The sequence below is a fragment of the Microplitis mediator genome, chromosome 1 (assembly GCF_029852145.1).
Source record: "Microplitis mediator isolate UGA2020A chromosome 1, iyMicMedi2.1, whole genome shotgun sequence".
NCBI classification, from domain to species: Eukaryota; Metazoa; Arthropoda; class Insecta; order Hymenoptera; family Braconidae; genus Microplitis; species Microplitis mediator.
Genome location: NC_079969.1, coordinates 21669680 through 21694646, shown reverse-complemented (window position 1 = coordinate 21694646; position 24967 = coordinate 21669680). Strand labels below are relative to the sequence as shown.

Below are 24967 nucleotides of genomic sequence, written 5' to 3'. Positions count from 1 at the left end.
TGAGTGATCGGTCACTAGTTCCCTGATCGAGTCCTGTACTGGTCGAGTACTGGGTCTCATACCTTAATTATAGTGTTGAAAAAACAAATTTTTTTATTTTCATCAGCAAAATATTTACGTCTGTCACTAATACATAAAAGTGTATAATAAAAATAAAAGAGCATCAGAGTGACATAAGGGTAGCCAGTGGTTTTATTCAGCCAAATGAATGCTGACAACCGGTGACAATTACTTGAACAAGGGGTTAATCCCCTCATTTTTTTTTCTCAGTCCCTAGTCCCTATACTACACAAAACAACACTAATATATATATTATATACTTATGTATATATACATATGTTTTGTGTAGTGTGTAGTTCCTTTCTCATCCCCTTTTATCTCTTCATTTTTTTTTACTTATTGTCCGTCTCTATTCACACAACTCCCACTCACATTTGCTCTGTTCCAGCATCTATTCTCTTGCTCATTCTAACATATTCTATTTCATTATACACACATATATATATATGTATATATAGATTTAATGTGAGAAGGTAACGTGTGACATACAGGAGAGAAAAGGAGAGAAGTAATAACGCGAGGAGGGGAAACCACGTGACCATCGGGCGGGGGTGGAAAGCGACAATTCGCATGCTCAGAACTCCACAGGCTGCAGCATCACAACGAGCCGGCTCGATCTACAACACGGATGTTATTTTATCCTTTGTATTTATTTATTTACATTTAATTAAATAATTTGTAAATATTCGCATTTATTTATTGACCCGCAAACGGTCACCCCGCGAAATTTGAATTTAAATAGTTAGTGTATTAAATTTATATATTAATGACATTCTTAATTAAATTTCTGTAATTAACAGAGATTTTAAAATTTAATAACGTGTTATTTTATCATTAATTAGATAAACTGTGATTTGTAATAAGTATATTTTATGTTAAAATGTTTTATGAATTTTGGAAATTAAGAGGGAAGTGATCTGTTTTAAAAGAGGTAAAAAATTTAAATTCATTATTTATAAATTTTTTTTGTTTATTTATTATTTATATTCTAAATTATAGATTATGTTTAGATATTTTTTATTTATTAAAAACTTTAGATTACATCTCATACATTTATTATTTCACATCGTGTTAATATGCCGATATATTAAGTATGTTTATGATGAAAAGATAATCTGAGGAATTTTTAAAGGTGATTCTGTAAAAAAAAATCAGCATTAAAATTCGAGATTAAGATAAAAACTTACTAATATTTATTTTATTCACACATATATTGTTATTTATTTATTTATATTTAATATAAATCTATTATTATAAATTATTAATCATCTTTTTAAAATTTATCTTTGTTTTTTTTTTTATTCTAAAATTTTCAGTTAAAACTTTTCCGTTATTTTATTTTATTTCATTTCTTTCTTTTCTTTTTATATATATATATATATATATTTTTTTTTTTTCTGACCACGAGTTCCACATCTGGTTCTCAACAAAAGTTGCCTGGAAAATTTGGAATTTTTTTTTTCGTAAACTTTCTAGTATTCATAAATTTACTTTTTTTTAAATGTAATAAAATTTTTAAAAAATAATTTATTAACAAATAATTCAGCGTTAAAATTGAATGACAAAAATGTAAACATATTATATTTTATTTATTATTTCCAAATCAATAAATTACAATATTTACATTTAATATGAAAACAAATAAAAAAAAATAAACTTCATAACTGAAAATAATATTCAGTTAATAATTTTTATATTAATAAATAAATAACAGTTATTATTTATGTATTAATCAATTAGTATGGATTAATGACAATAAATAATAATTAATACAATTGATTAGTATAGTTGTATATTAAACAATAATATATTATAATATAACACATTTCATTGTTCGCACAGGCGCGTCTCCGGGACATTCGATGTCAAATACAAGTACAAACTTCAGAATCGATATGTTACAATTACAATACTATTTGTCATTATTCATTACTCATTATCCAGTAATAATTCAAACATATTAAATTCCATGTATAGTTATTATTTATGTCTATTAATTAAAAATTTTTTCTCACTTCCTATTAATTTTCTGTATGAAAGTTTTAGTTAATAAAAATTTATTAATTAAATTTTTTAAATAACGGACATTTAATTATTTATTTATAAAAAATTTCTATTAATTATCTTTGTATAAAATTTTTAATTAATGGAAATTTAATTATCAATTAATTAAATTTTTTAATAATTTTCTATTAATTGTCATTGTATAAATTTGTTAATTAATGGACATTTAATTATCCATTAATAAAAATCTTTTATCTCACTTTTTATTAATTGCCTTTGTATGAAATTTTCAATTAATCGACATTTAATTATTCATTGATAAAAATTTTTTAAATAAATTTCTATTCATTGTCTTTGTATAAAATTCTCAATTAATGTAGATTTAATCTTTTATTAATTAAAATTTTTTAATAAATTTCTATTAATTGTCATTGTATAAAATTTTTGATGAATGGAAATTTTTCTTATTTTTACTGACAACAAAAACAATTATCAGATCTAAATAAATATATTGATGTATAATTCAATTTCAAATAAAAATTTCTATTATTTCATATTAAAATGAATGAAATAATTAGTGAAGATATATCAGATAAATAGGGCATTTTATGCAGAAATAGTGCATCCGCTCTACCTTTTTATTAGGCGTGTATATTTAATTCGGCTCGTTAAACAGTGATGTATTTTAATTGGCATTGACGCGAGACTCGGGTCAAAGCGCAAAAGTTTTATTCGTAAAGACTTTTTGTTTCTTATTTATACAATTTACCTTACATTATTTTAATTGACAATTACTTATTAAGATATATTTAAATAAATTTATGTAAACACTTTTATTGACAGTCAGTATTTTAATTCTTTTTCTAATACAATTTTTAATTATTTATATCATACAGTAGGACCTCATTATAAGACTACGCGTAATAAGACTCTTCCCCTCAATTTGTTGAAACTTGCTCGGAACGCTTCCCTCACCAACAACAAGTTTTGCGCCGAAACCTCGCTATAAGACCAACGACAATTACCACTAAAATCGAGATGAAATGTACACGCATAAAGATTTTAGATTAAATAATTTGATTTCATAAAGAATACTTAAAATTTCGCGGTATCACATAATTAATTAACAGAAAAGAACGACAAAATTCTGTTTATTTATGGTTATATATATAATAGATTCACTGTATAATAGAGTAGAGTTGAACCTAATACATAAGTAAAACGCAAAACGGCGATAGTCTTATAGCGAGGTTTGGGCGCAAACACTGTTAAGCACAATGGTGGGGGTACCTCAATTCCAATAATTTTTTCCCCCTACAGCCCCGAGCTAATCTTATAACGAGGTCCTACTGTACAAGGGTAGAAATAGCATTTGTAGCCACCGTTACATTTTTGGGCATTTAATACTTTCTTTTAATTAATGAAAAAGTATTTAAAAAATTTCCATTGAACAAAAAATATCTAAAGAAATTTATAATATTAATTATGTCATTGGATATTTTACAAATTATGTTATTTTACAAATTATGTTATTTTACAAATTATGTTATTTAAATTTTTCAAGTGTCAAAACTGGTCCCAGTATCTGAAATTGGTTCTAAAGTGACCAGAGACGGTACTTATACCCTATGTATATATTAATTATCGAATATTAATTATTAAATATTAATTAACCGGAGTAGGGTCGAAACCTGGAATTTTTAAGCCTCACATTCTCCGTCACTTACGTGATCGCTCATATTGCAAGCGAAGCAACTTGCTCGCGATAACGCGATGCTTGTTTAGACAGACATAACGACAGTGCTAACGATGACTCATATTACCTCTTATTACCCATTCTTTATATTATTATATAATATATACATTATTAATATTCACTTGGCAATTGTTCATTATCACCTTAAATAAATTGTTTAATTTTTTTTTTAATTATCACCTGATTAAATCCTAACAAAAACAAACCCAACAATATTACATATATTTTTAAATGCTACTATAGCAAGGAAATATATAAACACTTCAGTAAATATATCTTAAGATTATTGACAAAGCAAAGTAATATTGAATGTCAAAACAATTTTTTTTTTTAATTTTTGTATTTTTTTTTCTATTCATAACTTGATTGCTAAATATTGATTTCAATGAAATAATTATAGCGGATAATTTTTTCAGAATCAAGGTCTTTAGTTCATTTAATGTTTAATTATTTTTTATTTTTAAATTATCTAGTCAATTAATGTCAATAAGACTTAGATAAAAGTTTGTCGTAAGTTAAATTTGTATATTTTTTTCAAAGTCTAAATGCACAGAAAAAAAGGATTTCATGATATACAAGAAATATTTTGCATTATGAATTGAAGACAAAAATTTTTTGGGACTACAAAAAATTTCTTTGTGCAAAAATTTTTTTTTCGCTCCAAAAACATTTTTGTTTTCAATTTATAATACAAACAATTTTTTGTGCTAAGAAATCTTTTTTGTTTGTGTACGACACTATACCTCATATGAGTCCCCTATATTATATATTTTTTATTATTTTTATTTGCGGGAGACAAGAGTTGCTTATAAACGCAATGTACTTTTTAAAAATATTTTTTAATTTTTATTTTGTAATTTAAATATTTTCCAGCATTCGAATTATAAATTTTAATAATACATATTATGTGTCAATAAAATAATTCATTAAATGTATAAAATAAGAAAACAAATTTATGTCAAAATATGACTCCAGATAGTAGAAAAAAGCTCGTAATATTTTAAGTTTCTCATCTTAACTTTTTCCTTTTAAAAAACGCGGGTTTTTTTCGCTACTGAATTTCCTCAGCTGAAACAAAAAAATTTCAAAGATTACAAATTCTCGGAAACTAAATGGTCCAAAAAACTCCAAAAAGTTGATGTGTATTAAATCGAAATTTTAAATTATTTATCATCTAAGAGTTCATCTATAAATATAAAATTTTTTTTAAAAGAAAAAAGGATTTCTTGGCACAAGAAATATTTTAAGTCATAATTCAAGACATAAATTTTTTTTACGACGAAAAAATTTCTCGACGCTAAAAATTTTTTCTTGTCTCAAGAAAATTTTTGTTTTTAATTTTTCATGCAAAAATTTTCCCGGGGCGAGTAAAATTTTTTTGTGACAAGAAATTCTTTTTTCCTGTACAGTATAATATGAAAGTTCTAGTGGCTACAAAAAAAGACATCAATGAAATTTAATAATAATTATAAAAAGGGTCATCTGAGCCAAAATGTAACATCTAAAATAATAACATGACCGTAATTGCACTAAAACTAACTGAATATACAAAAAGCTTTATTTACTTTTTAAAAAAATTCATTGATATCCCGAGCAATTAAAAAATAATTTTTAAAAAGTTGAAACATTTAAAATGTAACATATCCGAGCGCGTATAATATTTAAAAAAAATCCAATTTATTTGAAATTTTTTACTAAAAATATTTATATAAAAGTTGTATATTTGAATAGAGATAACTTTACGCGACACGTAATGCCAAAAAAAAAAAAATATATACTGCGGTGATGTTGATATTTGAGAAGCCGTTTCCATCAATTCCACGTTCAATGTTGCACTCTATTCCCACAATATATAGTACAATCGAATAGAATGGAATAGACACTGAAGATTCTTACGCAAGTCATCAAGAGTATCAATAACATTATACTACACTTAGCAGACGTAGTTGTATCTTAGACTCAATTACTCGGTACCAGCAACTTTAAGTGTACGGACACTGTTTTTTTTTATTTATATGAATATATATATATTATTTTTATTTTGTTTTGTTCGAAAGGGCGGAGCACAAGATCTGACGGTATATAAAACGCGTTATGGACAGTAAGTTAGCTTGCTAACATAAACCATCAAGAATAGCATAGCGTGAGTTTTAGTTGGCAAAGGGCGTCCCATTGAATTTACAGTTACCGCCCCAAGAATCCTGGTGCACGCCTACCCATCTGCAAGATTATCATATCCTTCTGCAATTGGCCATACAATCAAGGATAATCATATCCTAATTATAGGTCTTTTGCCTTTTGACTTTGATCGTGTTCAAATATAATGGCGCCAATTTTTTACCTCAACACTTGCCGCCTTTTTAATTTTGTCTTCTCATTCTTTATTTGTATTTTCAATTCTATGGACATGTGTATGTACAAGAGCACTTGACAGATTTTTTTATTTTTTTTTCTAAATAATTAGTTGTGATTTGTAGAAAATTATGGGCAAGTTGGTCAGTCTAGGAAAAGAGACCATTTTAAAATTTTAAAAACATTTTTTTATTTGAATTATTTTATTGAGAACTGGAAAAATCTGATTCTGAGACCAAATGAGCTACGATTGTAAAAAAAAAGTGTTTATTCCCTCTATATAATTTAAAAATGATTTTTACTAAAAAAAAATTTTTTTACGCGAGAAATTTTTTCTCGCTCCAAAAAATATTTATGTTAAAGTTAGTGAACAATGAACCATTTTCGGTTTCTTTTTTTCAACAAATCAATTATAAAAATTAAAAAATTGTACATGTAGAAAATTAAAAAAGCTATAGGTGCAATTTTTTAATTTTTAATTTTTTTTATAATTTATCGTTTTTAAACCAAATCCAAAAATTATCACAAGTCGGCTAACTTCAGCCTGAAATATTTTCTTGCTGCAAAAAAATTTGTGTTTTCAATTCATGATGTAAAAAATTTCTATAAGGGTAAGTGAAATTTTTCTTGTGGTGATAAAAAATTTCTTGCACCAAACATCCGTTTCTTCTGTGTACTGGAAAAAGGAATTTTTTTAACAAAATAGACCCTGCTATCATTGTGAATATTTTAAAAAAATCTTTTAATACTATTCTTAAGTCTTAATACTAATCTAAAAGTAAAAGCTAAAGTTAAAGCTAAAGCTAAAGCTTCTACTTGAATGTACACATCCCAAGGACCGAGGATCCGGTTTTCAGTTACTCAAATTACCTCTACTTCTTGGTACCTTGTTGTTTAATATTATATGTTTTACTCTAGTACATTATATTTGTACTAGTGTAATACTGTAGTCTGCAATAAGACAGCTAGTGCAGATTATTAAGAACTTGAGAGGATTTTAAAATTAAAACAAAAAAAAAGTTGCTTTTTTATTGCGTTCTCCAACCAGAACATATTATATGTCTTCTTATATATTTAAATAAAGACGTATGATTGTTTTACAGGTTTTGTGATATGTTAACCGAGGACAATGACCCAACAAAACCGGCAGGGGTTTTAGACAATACTGGAAATGTTTCGTCGTCGACGGAAAGTACGGGCCAACACCCTCGGGTTAACAATGGTTACTATATATAAATATATATATTTCAATTATTTATTAATATTATAAATTGAAGTACTTATTTCTTCATTATTTAATGTTTTATCTTAGAAACTGAAGTGAAGAATGAGGTACAAGACTGCCCGGACAATGAAAATGTACCAGGCAGTGAATTGTATGTCGATGAAAATATTGAAGATAAAGAACAGGAGTATCCTGATTCTATGGAAAAGTCTGACTATAGTACTCTATATGGAGCTAATCAGTATTACAACAGGTAATGTTAATAATTTAATTTGTAATAAGTTGAATTATTTTTACCGAAGTAGAGTAATGCGAAATTTTTCCAAGTTTCTACAGTAAATTTTTATTATGGACCAACAGTTTACTGATATTTTACTGAAGTACAATAATGGTGGGTTTTTGTTTAGAGTTCCTGTAAGGAATTTTCGTAATTGACTACTAGCTTACTGATCTTTTACCGAAGTACAGTAATCGTGGGTCTTTATTGAGTTTTTGGAAGAAATCTTGATGTGACCGTTATTTTACAGACCTTTTAGCAGAGTAAAGTAATCACAGGCTTTTTTTAAATTTTTAAAAGAAATTTTAGTAATTGACCAACAACTAGCTAACCAATAGCGAATTAAAGTAATACGAAATTTTTTCTACGTTTTATAAGAAATTTTCGTAATTGACCACTAGGCTACTGATCTTTTACCGAAGAAGAGTAATTATGGGCTTTTTCTAGAGTTTTTGTCAGAAATTTTAGTAATTGGCCACTAATTTACTGACTTTTTACTGGAGTAAACTAATCACGGACTATTTTTGAATTTTTAAAAGAAATCCTCGTAATTGACTCCTGGTTTACAGACCAACACCGAAGAGTAATACGAAATTTTTCCCAAGTTTTTATAAGAAATTTTCGTGATTGACTACTAGTTTGTTGACCTTTTACCGAAGTACAGTAATCGTACGTCTTTGCTGAGTTTTAACAAGAAATTTTAGTAATTGAACTTTTACTGAAGTAATGCGAAATTTTTTTCATAGACCGTAGTAAGTGATCGTGGTCCGATTTCTGATCTTCCAAAAGTTTTTAATGCTTTTAAATTAAAAATTAAATTATAGAAACACCTTTTACTATTGTAAAGAATACCAAGTAAACTTTTTATTGGAATAATCGATGTCTTAATCAGTGGTAATAATAACTAATTATGTAATTACAGTTTGTATAATTCTCCAAGTTATGGATCAGTTACGAAGAATTCATCAAGCTTACAAAGCTCTTATTTAAGTTCATACACAACACCAAGTCCAATGACACAGTATGCCTCCTATCCTGGTTACAACAGCAGTAGTTCAACCTTTTCACCAGTTGGACAAAACATATCCTCGGCGTCACAAAAATTAGACTACAGCGCGTACAGCAGCACCTGCCTCTACGGAAACGATCGAATGCCGCTTCAGTATTCCGGATATTATCCAGTGCCAGGATATCATACGACGTCATCGTCATTCAATCTCGGAAACCTTAATTTTACAGGTAATGGAACAAGAATTACTACGGCATCATGTAAATAAAAATATTAATGACAAAGTTAATTATCAGAAGTCAGTGAAAATTAAAAAAATTCTTATTCATGCTCATAATTTATTCTAATTCAGATTCAAATAAAGCGAGCAGTCTTGTGCTAGACTCGGCAGCTCATGATATCAATGACTTGACGACGCGCGATGCAATAGAAGGTAAAAATAAGAAAAAGATGGATAGAACAAGTAAGTCTAAGTTAGAGGAACAAGAGACTGATCCGACGAAGGGATGAAATTTTATTTCAGGCGCATCAGCGAAACCCTGTAGACGCGGAAGACGTCAGAGCGGAAGCGGAAACAGTATTGGATCTGCGGATACTACTGAAGGCGGTACGGATCGTATATTCATATGGGATCTTGATGAAACCATAGTTGTGTTTCATTCCCTACTCACTGGACAGTTTGCCACCAAACATGGCAAGGACCCAGCGTTGTTAGCACAGCTGGCGTACAGGATGGAAGAAATGATATTCAATTTGGCAGACACACATTTCTTCTTCAATGACGTTGAGGTCTTTATATTATTTTTATTTATTTGAATATAGAAAAAAAATCTGAAAAACGGTTGACTCTTGGGCCAACCTCAAAACTTCCCGCTTTTTTCGAGCTCCAAGAGCTCAAAAAATCGCTGGACCAAAAATTTATACATTTCGCTGAAAAGAAGTCATTTTTATCCGACGATATCTTCGGAACAAATCGACCTTCGAATCAAATTTAGAAATAAATTAGTCGAGTAATTTATGAGTTATACAAAAACTTGAAAGAAATTTTTTTTCTGATTTTTATTTTTCGTACACGGAGAAATTTTTGATAAAGTTTACCCTACAATTTAGAGTAAACCTGAGCCAAAAACAAAAACAACGGAAAGAATAAAAACTGATTCCTTTTGTTTTATTTTTTTACTTTTTTTTTATTTAAAAGTTACTCAAAATTTGGTTTTTCTACCCGATCATTGAACACTATCTAGAAACGGAAAAGTAATTATTCATCCAGACCCAATTTTGCTCACAATTAATGAGTAAAATTTATTAGATAGTTCTTTCCATTATAACTACTAGACCGATCGACTTCAATATCTGATCAGATCTAAGTTTTGATGAACCCTTCCGATATCGCGTTACTAATTTCAAAAGATCTTATATTTTTTTACGCCCTTTTGGCTTTAGAAAACTCTAAAGTCAAAAGGGTTTATAATTTTTTTTTTTCATTGCCAATTGTTTTGTTTACTTACTTTATAACTAAAAATTTTTTTGACAATTTCCAGTTTCAAACTTAGTGACTAAATCCAAAAGGGCGTACAAAAATATAAGTACTTTTGGAATTAGTGACGCAATATCGTAGAACAAAAAAAGTTTACATACACCCACGCGCGGCTGGACGTCCATCTGAAAAGTAAAAATCCCTGCCCAGGATCTCAAAACATCGACACCTGATGAAAATTCAATTTTCGAAAATCGGACCGAAATCAATAACTTTCGTTTTTTTGAAAATTTTCAATTTTCGTAGTGAAAAGTCAAAAAATTTTTATTTTAAAAGAAACCGCGACTGTATTCTGGATTTGGAAAAATAATTTTTTTTCTATTAATTAATTAAATTAAAAATTAAATATATAAATTTTCAAAATTTCAGGATTGCGATCAAGTTCATATAGATGACGTATCATCAGACGACAACGGCCAAGATTTGTCATCGTACAATTTTTCAGCAGATGGATTTCAATGTGCGTCTGCAAATAATGGAATTTGTTTGGCTTCCGGCGTACGCGGCGGTGTCGATTGGATGCGAAAGCTGGCCTTTCGTTACAGAAAAATAAAAGAAACATACAGCAATTGTAGAAACAATGTAGGCGGTTTATTGGGAGCTAAACGCGAACAGTGGTTACAATTGAGATCGGAGATTGAACTTCTAACTGATAACTGGCTTACATCCGCAGTTAAGTGTCTCAGTCTCATCAGCAAACGCAGCCACTGCGTAAATATACTTGTAACAACTACACAACTTGTTCCAGCATTATCTAAAGTATTATTATTTGGATTGGGAGGTCTTTTTCCTATTGAAAATATTTATTCAGCAACTAAAATTGGTACATTTTCATTTTTTATTTTAATATTTAAAACCCAATTATTGAAACTTTATTTTATTGTATTATTTGCATTGTACAGATCCTTAGAAAATTCATTTTTTTAGTTTATAATACAAAAGATTAAGTAGAAAAAATATTTTAATTGGTGGCGTCTATAAAATTAGCACGGAAACTGCCAATTCCATATGAATTATATAGCGTCATTAATTAGTACACTCCAGTAATGATATAATATGTACTGTATTAATTTAATAGTATATTACACACCAAGGAAGGAAAGTAGGACATTCCAACCCATGTGCGTAATTGCTACTCGAGCTGAAGGTGAGGGTGACAAATACGCGGATTGGGAGTCTGACCTTCCTCTGTGATGTGTATACAAATTTTCACCATACCTGCGTCAAAAGTTTACATTCCTGCCCTGGTCAGAGGGAAGAAAGTAGTTCTTTCCTTTTATGAGAAATCAAATGATAAAAAATTACGCATGCACTATTCTTCCTACAAGCAGGGGAAAAAAATTTAAACTCAGGCAATTACATTCATGGGTCAAAATGTCCTATTTTCCTCACTAGGTGTGTAATATGCTATTTTACCAGATCTGTACCTGAAAGTTTAAATTTGTGCCTCTGTTTGTGGGAAGAATGACTCATGCGCTAATTTTTATCATTTGTTTTTTCCTATAAGGAAAGAACGACTTTCTTTCCTCGAAACAGAGCAGGAATTTAAACTTTCGGTGCAGATATGGTAAAAATAATGTTTCTGCACCCTGACTGAAGACATTCGCAATTTAAACTCTGGTACTTGTCATTTGTTTAATAGTAATTTCAGCCCATTAATTTTGTTTACGTAAATGGAAGTTCTGACTGTGATTAAGTTTTCTAAAAATTAGTGTGAATAATTAATAATAATTATAGTTTTTGCTTGATTATAAATTGCAAATGACAATTTTTAGCTTACGCTAATAGTTGGTCTTAAATTAACTTTTTTCTGACTGACTGCTGACAATGAAACTTTAAGTTAAAATTCAAGATAATCATGAAAAATATTGTGTGTAACTCAGGATGAAACACGATTTTAGACTGCGGGTGATGTCAGTCAACTTCACCCTGGTCTGAAATCGTTTTATTTCATCTCTTGTCACACAATATACTATTTACTTTTTAAACCTTTTTCGGCATTATGACATGTCGCTCTAAAACCTCTCTATGCTCAGACAACTCTATAGCATTTCTCTACCTAAAACATATCTATCAAAAAATAGAACTATTCTTGAACTGATTACTCCAAAACATCTCTATCCAGAACAACTCTTCTCAAGCTCAAGTTTTACTCCGAAACTTCTACTCAATGACAAGACTATCCGACAACAGCATTTATTATCGGTTTTACTTGGAAATTACGGCTCCTGAGAAAACATGTTACCTGAATTGGGAATTCACGTCTTTTTTTAGTTACCATTGATTTCTTAGCTGAGTCAATAATGAATAATGTTATTTTGGATAGTCTTGTCATTGAGTGGAAGTTTCGGAGTAAAGTTTGAGCTTGAGAAGAGTTGTTCTAGATAAAGAAATTTTAGAGTATCAGTTCAAAAATAGTTCTATTTTTTGGTAGACATGTTTTAAGAAAAGAAATGCTATAGAGTTGTCGGTGCATAGAGAGGTTTTAGAACGACTTATCATAATGCCGCTTTTTTTATTTTTAAAACTTGAGTAATCAGAAAAAAATTTCTATCTTAACTTGATAATGAATATTTTACACTGAGAAAAAAAAATACTTTTATCAAGAACATTTACTTGATACAAGAACATATATTCTTGATAATTTTCAAGAATATATAATTTTGTCGCAAGAATTCATAGAATTGAAGGAAATAATTTTTTTTTAATTCAAGTAAAGATATTCTTTTGTTTACACATAATATAATATCAAATTCATATAATAACAAAAATAAATTTGATGCTCTTTTCTCAAGAAATTGATAATTAATAATAATAAAATAAATATTTTGAACAGATTTCTTGAACCAAGAAATTCTTGTTTGGAAAATAGTATTTTTTTTTCTCAGTGTACTCTAATAAATAAATTATAGTGTCCAACTTTATTTTATAGTGTCAATAATTGGGACATATTATTTATTAATAAAATTTTAATTGTTAACGAAAATGATTTTGTACTTTTAGGAAAAGAAAGTTGTTTTGGTCGTGTGGTAGCTAAATTTGGAAGGAGATGCACTTATGTAGTTATCGGCGATGGTTCTGATGAAGAAACCGCAGCACGAGCGCACAATTTTCCATTCTGGAGAATAAACAGTCACTCGGATACCCAAGCTCTCTATAATGCTCTAGAAATGGGCTTTCTTTAATACAAAAAAATATTCAAAGACAAGGAAAAAAAATTATAAATCGTCGTTACATCTCAACTTATCGTCATTCCTAATTAGCAATTAGTTAATAAAATAAATAACAAAACTTAATTACATAAAATAATAATAATTAATTCGCGTCCCTAATGCCAAAAAGGCATATGCTGTATATAGATCTACCATAAGAGCTAAAAAGGCATATACATTTTTTTTTTGCTCAATCGCTTAGAAATTATTTGAAATGAATATTTTGATAATAAAAAAAAATTTTAACCAAAAAGGCCTATAAAAATACATAAGCCTTTTTGCTTTTTGGTACAATGATCATTAATGCCAAAAAGGCATATAAACAAAAAAATATATTACCATAAAATTAAACCCGTGAATTCGAATTTAAATATACTAAGGGAAAAAATTGAAGTAAAAAAAAATTTCAAAATTTTTCGGTAAGTTTTGAGTAGCTGTATTTATGTGAATAATGGTCGCATCGTGAATTAAACAAAAAACAAAAAAAAAACACTTTGAAGCTTCAAGATTCTAGAGTTCAGATTTTTTGGTGAAAACTTTTTAGGGGCGACTTATCGCTTTAGAATCACAAAATTGATTAAAAAGACAAAATTTTAAATATTAATGCCAAAATGGCCTATAACAGCAAACATATCCCTATTTGGCATTAATTTAATTTTTAATTTTTTAGTTAATGCTAAAAAAGGCGTATAAATAAGAAATCAATAAAATATTAAATTGATTCATTTTAATATCTATTGACATGTATACTAGGGTGGGCCGAAAATCCGCTTTTTTTAAATTTTTATTATTAATACCAAAAATATTTTTCCGTGTACAAAAAAAAAATTTTTCGGAAATCAAAAAAAATTTTAGGTCGATATCTTAGGCTCGCTAAATCCCGCTAAAGTTAGAAGTTGTTTAAAATTTTTTTTCCAACACATTTTGATCGGAAATTTAATTCTCTACAAAAAAGGTCCTTTAATATAATTACGTACAGTTGATAGTTACTGAGATAATTGCAATTTTGCTCTAAAAAATGAAATTCTTCAAGATATTATTACTTTTTCAGGGTAAAAAATAAATTTTATCATAAAAATTTCGTCGGAAATTCAATTTTCTACAAAACAGACCTAATAAAAATTTATTCAAAGTTGATAGTTACAAAGATAATATACAATTCTTGGTGAAAACCACCAAATAACGAGAAATGTGACTATCTAAACATAAAACTGCCAGTTTCTGAATAACTATAAATTTCAAGTTTTTACCAGAAGACCAATTTTGTAAGAAATTTGATTTTCCATGAAATTTATATGATAAAATTCATATTTTACCCTGAAAAAGTGATAATATCTTGAAAAATTATATTTTCTAGAACAAAATTGCAATTATCTCAGTAACTATCAATTTTACGTAATTTTATTATAGGACCTTTTATACAGAGAATTAAATTTCTGATCAAAATAAGTTGGAAAAGAATTTTTAAACAACTTCTAACTTTAACGGGATTTGGCGAGCCTAAGATATCGACCTAAAATTTCTTTTGTTTTCCGAAAATTTTTTTTTTTGTACAAAGAAAAATATTTTTGGTATTAATGATGAAAATTCAACAAAAGCGGATTTTCGGCCCACCCTAATGTATACTATAACAAAATAAAAAACTTTTTAATCGTCATCGCCACTATCTACATAGATCAGCTGTATGCTGAAGTACTACAGCATCAGTAAGTGAATACACCAATTTAATAACCCTTTATGATTCAGGAGATATTTTAATGAAATACAATGAGTTTTATAAAAATTTACCACACAACGCTGGTAAATGTGACGGAATTTAATTTAATTATTATTTTAAATAAAAAATAAGGTAAAAAGTTTTTCACTAATAATACATTCGGTCTTTTTTACAGCAGATATTGATGATAACGACGATGACTATGATAAACGATTATTTTTGTACAATATGCGGGTTAATAAATTTTATTGAACCAATTTAATATTTTATTGATTTTTTATTTATACGCCTTTTCGGCATTAACTAAAAAATTAAAAATAAAATTAATGCCAAAAAGGCATATATATATATATATATTTGCTGTCATAGGCCATTTTGGTATTAGTATTTTAAATTTTGTTTTTTGATAAATTTCGTCACTCTGAAGCGATAAGTGCATTTAAAAAAAATTATATGCCTTTTTGGTATTAGGGACGCGAATTATTAATTAAATAAGTAGACAATTTAGTGTAAAGTCGATCATCGTAAAAAATTAAAATATGGCCAATAATTAAATTTATTTAATGATCGATTTATATTCAGGGTCCACGAGTGTTTAAATAAATAAAATATAAAATTTAGAAAAATTAAATTAAACATGATAATTAATTATTAAGCTAAAGTATTTAAGTGGAAAAATTTTATCTATTGTATTTTAAAAGACTACTGTCAATTGATATATTAGCGAGCTTCTATATGTGTATAGAGATTATAAATTACATTAATAAGAATAATTATCATGATAGAAAAAAAAAATGATCTTGAATGTACTTAATAATGAAAATAAGATATGAGTGCAACGAATTTTTTTTTAGTAATTAAATTTTTTATATTAAATTCTGATGATACTCAAGTTAGCCGACGTCTAATAATTTTTGGATTTTTTTAAAAACAAAATATTATTTCAAAAAAGTATTTTAAAAAATTCACTTATAGTTTTTCTTTTTGTAATTAACTTGAAAAAAAAAAATCCGAAAATTTTGAATTGTCTGCTAACTTTAGGATCATTAAATTCTATACCTGATAGCATATCAAACTTTATATTTAGAAAGGTATTAAGTAAATTTATTTCTAAAAGTATTTTTAAAAAATTTTTTAAATTATTTTTCTATTTTATTTTTTCAAATACGAAAATTTTTCTTTAAATGTCTAAGTCTTTATAATTTGTTTTACTTAAATAATTTTGTTGATGATAAAAATAAATTTTAGATATTAAAATTATTACTAAATATATATGGATTAATTATAAAAAATAAATGAGTAAGTAAATTCATTAAGTACAAGAATACAAAAAACAAAACATAGTTATTAGTACGAAAAAAAAGGAATAAAACAAAAAATAAATTGAAAATATTAATGGAAATTTATTTCTCATATTAAAAATTATAATTTCATAAGGTTAAATTGAATTATTTTAATATCTTATAAACAGGATATATTTATAGTTTACTATAATAGTAATGATACAATATAATCTAAACGTAACGTAATTGTCTAATAAAAAAATAATGATCTTACTTTAATGAGTCTTGATGTCAGTGATTTTATATGACCAACTTTAATTTCAAATATAGAAATTTTTTTTTTTCTTTAAATTCGTAATTAAAAATCACAGACTAATTTAGTATTTTTTTTTTTTCACGCTGCTATAGCATAAGTTGGTGCTGTCATAACACCGCAATTGTTATTTTTCTGAGCCATGAGTATGTAGCCATCATTACCCCAGTAATTAGACCATGAATTTTTAACAAGCCAGTAACCTTGTCCATTCATTGTTCCATATCCGACTGCTAGGACGGCGTGATCTAAACCATCTGGAGTATTTTCTACAATAAAAATAGCCAATTAATAATCGAATTAAATATAATAGTATAATAGTGTCTTATACATCATGTGGAATCGGTATAATACTCGATGTCACTAGATGTATACAATAGTGTATGTAATGAATGCACGGAGAAAAACGCCGTTAAATGTCTAAAGTCAACGTCATGCAGTCACAGTTATAAGAATAATTATGATTCTGAAATTAGTAGACAATTAACAATTTTCTGATTTTTTGAACATCATCAAAAACGAATGCAATAGCAAAATTTCATTTGATGAGTCGTAAGATAAGTCATTTCTATGATCTAGGCATGAAAATTAAAGCTTATTTAAAGAGCTTTTAGATGTATTTTTAAGAAATTCAATAAGTTGTCACATTCAAAAGTTATTGGAGAAAGAATCAGTAAAAATATGAATTTTTGATAATTTTAAAATTAAATAATGGTATAACTTCTAAACTAATTGACCGATTTTGCTCATCTTCAAACTTGATCTCGAAAATCGTCTCCAGAAAATGAGTGCTGAGTTTCATTGAGATCAGTTAAGAATAGTGGACGCTGTCGTCGTGACAAGCCACATGCTATCGTATAAATACATATAAATGCATACATATATAAACTTTTGAACCATATGTATTAACGCGAAGCGTTTGAGGTAGTGCACTACTCTCAACACGTCAAGGCCAAGCAATTTCTTCGTCGAGCTGAGTTTAGAGGTAGCAAAATTTTTCGAAAATTCCGTCATGAAGACAAATGCAATAGTTAGATTTCTATGAAATCTACTAAAAAGTCATCTTTGGTGTTATGTCGTATCAATTAATAGAGATATGTAAGTTTATAAAATGTAGCTGACGTTTTCTTGATCTACACGTGTGAATAATTAAATACACGGGTACAGTCTAGAGAATTTGGTCATGTTAATAAGGCAGCTAAATTCAAAGTGACGTCATAAGAAAAGTGATAGATTAATTATTGGCTTAAATTATTGAGTACGGATACACTCGCTTGGCCAATCAGAAAGGATTGTATTTTAATATAAAATTTTATGAGACTGACTCTAGCCAGTTAGCGGCGTATTCTTCGGCATGAGTTACATGAAACAAATAAAATAATAATTATCAAAGTCCTAAACTTACTGCAATTGGGATCATAGTAAACACCATTTGAGTAGAATGAGAAAGTTTTTTGTGAAGCGTCAATAGCAATAGATATTGGGCCATGTTTGAAAAGAGCTAATTTTAGAGCATCGGGACTCCCGGTAGTGACGTTAACAAAACCAGCCATTTTGGCAGTCAATGTAACGTTATTAATATGGCAGTAACCATCTTGTCCGATGTAACCGCCATACTCATCTTCTGTTGGGAGTCCACCGTGTTTCATTATCCACTCGTATGATCGGAAATCTTCACCACCATCACAGCCATTGTTACCGTAGCCCCATGAGCAATCTATGAGTGCTTGTTGAGACAATCTCACAAGTGTTTTGTATTTCATAAAGTAAGCGCCTTCAACTGCACCTGTTGTACCGAAACTCCAACAAGAACCGCAAACTGATTGATCTGGTTGATAAAAATAATTCATTATAAATATTTTATTTTGTTTTTTAATATAAACATATATTAGGGTGTGTTATTTTATAGCAACTTTTTTTTTATCGCACCACTAGCTTCTATACTTGCAGAAAAGTAAAATAAGATGTCTGTTAAAATTAGAGCGCTTAATATTAATATTAACCGGTGCCTCATAGCGATTTTCTATTTCCCATTTAAATAACATGGGAAAAATTAAATTTTAAGTTTGGAATTTTATACCTCGGCGATGGTTCATTGCACAGATAAGCTTAGGATATATTTTTGTAGGCTCAGGATATAAACTGAACGCTCTACAAAAAGGGCTCTTATAATTTTTTGATAAATCTACCGGTTCAAAAGTTATTTGAGCTCAAAATTCACAACATCTAAAAGTTAATCTTTTTTTTTTATATTTTAGCAAAACTATTAAACTTTATTAAAAAACTTTTTAGACTTTTTTTGTAAATTATTAAATTTACTGACAGAATAACTTTAGTTATAATCCATAAACGTTATTAGATACTTATTGAAGGCCATAAAAACTTATTTTTTTTTTTAAATTGGTTTTAATGAGCTAGCATTTGGTTTAATAGCTGTCGGAATGATAGGAAATGTTTAAAAAAAAAGTTTCTCTATAAAATAACAAACCCTAATATCTACAGGGTAAGAGCACCAGTACCCAGCCCCAAACCAGTAGCCAGCCACCCCATGTTAAATGATCTCTATATATATTTTGAGCCAATGTTAAAGTATATAACTGGCTGCCTACTGGTTAGGGGCTGGCTACTGTAGCTCTTACCCTACATGTAATTTATTTAGATTTACCTTTAACGGGAGTTACTGCTCCAAAAAGTCTCCAATCATGACTTTCTGGTATTTTTGCAGATTCTTTTTCTACATCATGTGGAAAAGGAAGTCCACCGTTGTAAGTATTTGGAGTGTACTGTTTTCCTCGTAAATATTTCAATTCGTCGTCAGTACGATCTGCTAGATGATTAACTTCCAATTGGTAGCCTTGACTCTTACGATTCATTGAGTGAATGTATCTAATAATTTTATCTTTACATTGAAAAAGTCTCGTTGCAGTACAGAATTATCAATTAAAATTTTTTTTTTTAGTTTACCTCAAGTTTTGACGAAATACTTCCGTACGGTTGCCGTGTTCCTTGAGATCTTTGTACTGTTTATTGTATTTTCTTTTAAAAATATTAAACTCGGTATCAACGTGTCTATGATCATTGGAAATAAATTCTCGCATGGGATTGAAAGTGAAAAGGTGACGGTCTCCAGGTCCAGGGAATCCAGTACAAGACATGTCTAATAATAAAAAAAATATATATTGAGTAATTTAAAAATCTACTGATCATAAATCATAAATAATTTTTAATTATTTAGCTCTTAAATTTAATTTCAACATTAATTGAACCAGTATTTTTATTGATTAAAAATTATAAAAAAAAAAATATTATACGTACTGTTGGCTACTTCGAAGACATTGGCATCTGGAGTTTCATAAGAGTACCAATCGTAATTTAAATAATAATGATCATAATGAGATCCCAACAGGGAATTGAATCCTTTCATTTCGTATCTTACTGGTATCGCTTGTTTTATTCCACTCTCAGATGATTTCTATTCAAATATCACAAGTGAATAAATTTATTAATAAATATTTTTAATTGACTTTGAAAAAAATTAAATTACCTTATATCTGATCCAAAGTGTATATTTATTTGTCTTTTCACCAAATTTCTCAACAAGACGCCATTTTTCACATTCAATTCCATTAATCATTTCTTCACCGATGCACTAAAAAAATATAAAACATATTATAAGCTCAGCTTTGCATGTTTTGTATCAATTTTTTTAAATCCTTTGTGAAATAAAATTAAAAAAAATAATTATTATAATAATTAGAAAATATTTTCTGGCAAAAAAAATTAAGTATTTTTTTTTTCTATAATAAATTATAAATGAAACAGTACCTGCATGCCATGAGTGTCAGGCAAAATTGTTTGTGGACGTATAGCCATTTGCTCATCTCCGTAAATTTTGAAACATGATTCTTTGTTCATTTCCTCTTCTGTTGTCATTGGAGCGATTTTAATACTCGATCCATGACTTCCATCACCACTCAATTGAAAAGTTTTTACCATACCTTAGAAAAGTATAAGACAATAAATCATTTTATTTAACGCCGATCGACTTAACACTAATAATTACACAAAGTAATTCAATGGTAAAAAGATATGAGTAGATAAAAAAAAAATGACATTGGCTGAGAACGAGGCAATTGAATTGCCACAAAAATTAATGTCCAGTGACGATTGACGTTTTGCTATTCTATAAACTGAACTATAAGCTACGTGATATTTAATTGATTTGACGGTGTGGAGTAGTCGAGATATTCTAAGACCTGGTCTAGGGCTGACAAGACCAACCCGTTCAAGTGTTTCAGGCGAATCTATTAGACTGTTGATAACTTTATAGGAGAAGGTCAAACTCGCAATTTCCCTTCGACTAGACAGGATAAATTTTAAATTGGAAAATAATTTCACCGGTTGCCTGCGTTTTTATCCCGGGACAAAATATCCCTAAAGTTTTAAATTTCAACAATAAAAATATTTTTGCCAAAAATTTTTTAAGTAAGAAATATTGATCATCATTAGTTAAAATTAAAAAAAAAACTTTCATGGATTATAAATAGTATAATATATACAGAAATTCAGATATCTCATTGATTGAAAATAGTAAAAAAAATATATCTAGAATATATGTAAAAAACCAGCCAAAATAACCCAAGATTTTTTGTCCAAGAAAAATTTGTCTTAAAGATATATTATGTCTCGCGAATGTCTTCATATATATGAATATAAATGATGACAATATACTTTATAAAATATGTACAGCAGTATGCCTTTTTTTCACAGGTTTTGTGTGCGTAGAATTATAAAATATATAAACCCATACACTTGCAATAGTACTGTACCATTTTCAGAGAAAATTAGACCAATACTTTTGAGAAAAATTTTTTAATTGAAATAATTGATACACTGTAAAAAATTGGGAGTGAATTCGGAATGATTACAGATTTCATTTTAATCCGCATTCACTCCGGTTCAGAATTTTAGTATTAAATTAATCTCCTTTCAGGAGTGAACTTCACTCCAAGGAGATTTAATAAATAAACAGTCATCCGCTTCGCATTCACTCCGAATTTAAGTTAAAAATTCATAAAAAATAAAGAGATTTCCAAAAAAATGCAACAATATTTTTTGTCCTGAGTACATTTTGTCCGGGGATGAAAACGCATGTCACCAAACGCGTTCATCAGCACTAAATGCAACAGAAATTTTACAAGATTTCATAAAAAATTTAAAGTATAAAATTACCTCCATAATAGTCAATACGACTTGACCCAAGTTTGCCATCGTACCAGGCATAAAATGGTTCTTTTATCTCAGCATAAGGAATATATAATGTCCCTCTTGTTACATACTGGTCATTAAACTCTACAGCCGTTGCACTTTTTTTTCCAACTTGAGATTTTGAATGCTTTTTACTGAAGATTGGTTTTCTTACCAGAGCACTTGTACACGATATTCCTAAATAATATTTAAAAATCATTATTAAGTAATTAGTTTATTTAAATAATAATAAATTATAAAATCTTACCGATTAATAGAATGAAACATATTCTACTTAAATGATACATTTTCTGTTTCCTGTAATAAAAAATTCAAAGTAATTATACTGATAGTATAATAAATAAAATAAATGAAGTAATTTATGTGTATGAGTTCAAAGATAACACGTGACCTATTCAATTGTTATGTCTATGATAAAAACATTGAGTTAATAATGGGGTGCAAACACCAATTGTGGACACTTCGAGAAAATTGATAACTAATCTATTTTTAAATAAAATTAAACATCAACATTCAATAAATTATTTTTAAATAAAACCATAGATCTACAAAAAGTCTGATTGTTAATAATTACATAAAAAAAAAGTATTTTTTATTTTAATAATTGACAAAAATAATTAAAATAAATATTCTATATATTTTGGACATCAAAAAGTGACTCAATACCAAAATATTAAAAAATTTATTATATTTTAAAATTCTATAAAAACTTATTAGAAAAATATCAGTTTTAATGTTGGACTAATATTTGAAAATAATATATCACGTATAGTTTTATTTGTACTGATTGCTTCCCTATCAGAAAAATCTACATGGAAATCCTGCCCAGATTCCTATATCGGTTCCCACATGGAGTTTTCGGATGGATTCCCATATGGTTTCCTATGGGAATATTAATCTATACTTTCATTGATATAAGGTAAGAGACCTAGTACTCGATCACTGATGGATTTGTATATCGATATTTAGTAAAATTTATTAAATATAGATATACAAATACATGGAGTGATCGCGTACTAATTCCCTGATCGGGTACTAGGTCTCTTACCTTACTCGTATTAATAGACGATAGATATAGAAATCTAGATACCCCGGATTCTATAGAAATTAATTGTATAGAAACCCTGATTCCTACATAAATTTCCCACAAAGAAATCTATACATCCAAGTTCTTATATGGAAATCCAGGTACCTAGTTTTCTATATGAAGTTCATGCATGGAAATCCAGTTACCCGTCTCCTATGTGAAGTTCCTACATGGGAATCCAGTTACCCAGTTTTCTATGTCGCTTCTACATGGGAATCCAGGTATCTAGTTTTCTATGTGGATTTCCCACATGGGAATCCAGATATTCATGTTATTCTACATGAATTCTTATATAAACCCATACACTCATATATTTATTCCTACGAATTTGTACATAAATCCATAATTTTATATGTAAATTCCTATGGGTTCCCATGCAATTCCACATGAATTTTTTTAATAGGATTGAAATTCAATAAATAAGAGACGAAAAGTCGCATATTAATTAAAGTTCTTTTGTTCCCCTAAAATCAAACCCATGATTTAAATTTCATATTTAAATTTTTTATATAAAAAATATATATTGTAAATGTATACTAAAGATTAAAAATGATAATTATACAGATGGCGTATAATTAATGATTAATTAATATGCGTTCGATGAATTCAGGCAGACCAATAAATTAAATTTTACAACAAATTAATTAAATTGTAATTATAATTTAAAAAAATTATTAATACTGCAATTAAATATAAATTTATCAGTGGTATTAAATTTATTTTTTTCAAAACTTTATATTTATTGACAATTTAATTCTCAAGTAAAAAAAATTTACAAAGAAGTAAAAATAAATGTCTATATTTAATTGGTTGATATATTTATTTAATCTATAGTATTTAGTGTTTTTTTTGTTATATTATTCGGCTTCAATACATGTCATCTGCAATAACAATGCGCAATTTAATAAAATACAATAAAAATAAAAAAACTTACTGTGGAAATGTTGATGTTATTTAAATATTTGGTAAATAAAAATTTAAATAAACTTTTTTAATGAATATTTGAATGATATTTAACTAAAAATATTGTAAAAATACAAGTGCGTATAAATATTTATGGTCTCTGGTGGTTAGTAATCAAATGAATTTTAAATATTAAAAGATAATAGGATATGTGGTTGTGATTATTATTAATATTGTAAGAAATTTATGAATAATGTAACTTTTTAAATAAATAAAAAATGATAACAATTGAAGATACTCACAGCTAAAAATGATAACAAAGCGTGAACAGCAAAATATGATTCACAAAGTAGCAATTCACGCCTCCTTTTATATTACGCTTCTATGCTGGTAAAAAAATCTTGGAACTTCTACTGGCATCTTGTTCCTGGTGATGGTTAAAGTAGAAAATTACTGTTACTAGTCAAATTATTTTTCTGTAAAAAAAATTTATTGTAATTTATAGATTCAAAATATGTTTAAAATTATTTTTATAGTTTCTTTTTTTTTTTATTAATGAATGAAAATTGGGAAAATAAAATAAATAATTTATTTATGTCAAAATTATTTTTAAAAAGATACTAATTTGACTAGATTTATTTACAGTTAATAATTTAACTCTCCAAATTGTCACTTAATACTTTAAGCAAATATTTAAATTTCGTTATTAAATATTTATACACGTAATCATACAATAAATTTATTATTATTTATTTAATAAATATTTAATTTCAATCAATATCATTATCAGTAATTTCTGATGTTTTATAAATTATTATTATTTTAAAATAAATTCTTTGTATTTTTTTAAAAACGTAAAATAAAAAGAGTAATTGCATCAACAATTATAATAATTGAAATTGATTTATTATAACTTCTGTTGAAATGAAAGAATTTCCTATTAAGTAGAATGTTGAAATTAGTC

The 24967-nt window shown here is 27.6% G+C and overlaps 2 protein-coding genes across 4 annotated transcripts; one reads left to right on the top strand and one right to left on the bottom strand.

Moving 5' to 3' along the window:
- The first annotated feature begins 640 nt into the window (after positions 1–640).
- LOC130678289 (eyes absent homolog 4) lies at positions 641–16088 on the top strand. Of its 2 annotated transcripts, none has more exons than XM_057485435.1 (8): positions 641–991; positions 7276–7394; positions 7485–7650; positions 8597–8913; positions 9036–9146; positions 9207–9472; positions 10590–11043; positions 13224–16088. In XM_057485435.1, exons 2-8 carry the CDS (start codon positions 7286–7288, stop codon positions 13403–13405), a joined length of 1605 nt encoding a protein of 534 aa, XP_057341418.1. In that variant the 5' UTR covers positions 641–991; positions 7276–7285; the 3' UTR covers positions 13406–16088. The 2 variants fall into 2 exon arrangements, with proteins under 2 accessions (XP_057341418.1, XP_057341419.1); XM_057485436.1 differs by having other exon boundaries at positions 642–991; positions 9036–9116.
- A 446-nt stretch (positions 16089–16534) lies between these two features.
- LOC130678288 (digestive cysteine proteinase 1) lies at positions 16535–24414 on the bottom strand. 2 transcript variants are annotated; one of them, XM_057485433.1, is made up of 10 exons: positions 24306–24414; positions 22261–22310; positions 21978–22190; positions 20571–20743; positions 20290–20394; positions 20061–20217; positions 19710–19902; positions 19411–19631; positions 18151–18573; positions 16535–17014 (listed from the first exon to the last, which is right to left on the bottom strand). In XM_057485433.1, the coding sequence occupies exons 2-10, from the start codon at positions 22298–22300 to the stop codon at positions 16827–16829; spliced, it is 1713 nt and encodes a 570-aa protein (XP_057341416.1). In that variant the 5' UTR covers positions 22301–22310; positions 24306–24414; the 3' UTR covers positions 16535–16826. The 2 variants fall into 2 exon arrangements, with proteins under 2 accessions (XP_057341416.1, XP_057341417.1); XM_057485434.1 differs by lacking the exon at positions 24306–24414 and adding an exon at positions 24035–24177.
- Between the last annotated feature and the right edge of the window lie 553 nt (positions 24415–24967).

Bases quoted from the DNA above. Each gene is read 5' to 3' on its own strand.
- LOC130678289 (XM_057485435.1), top strand. From the start codon at position 7,286: ATGTTAACCGAGGACAATGACCCAACAAAACCGGCAGGGGTTTTAGAC. The intron at 7,395-7,484 runs GTTACTATATAT...GTTTTATCTTAG, and splicing joins ACACCCTCGGGTTAACAATG to AAACTGAAGTGAAGAATGAG. The intron at 11,044-13,223 runs GTACATTTTCAT...TTGTACTTTTAG, and splicing joins TTATTCAGCAACTAAAATTG to GAAAAGAAAGTTGTTTTGGT.
- LOC130678288 (XM_057485433.1), bottom strand. From the start codon at position 22,300: ATGTATCATTTAAGTAGAATATGTTTCATTCTATTAATCG. The intron at 18,574-19,410 runs GTAAATCTAAAT...TTTATCAACCAG, and splicing joins AGCAGTAACTCCCGTTAAAG to ATCAATCAGTTTGCGGTTCT. The intron at 17,015-18,150 runs GTAAGTTTAGGA...TTTTTATTGTAG, and splicing joins TTACTATGATCCCAATTGCA to AAAATACTCCAGATGGTTTA.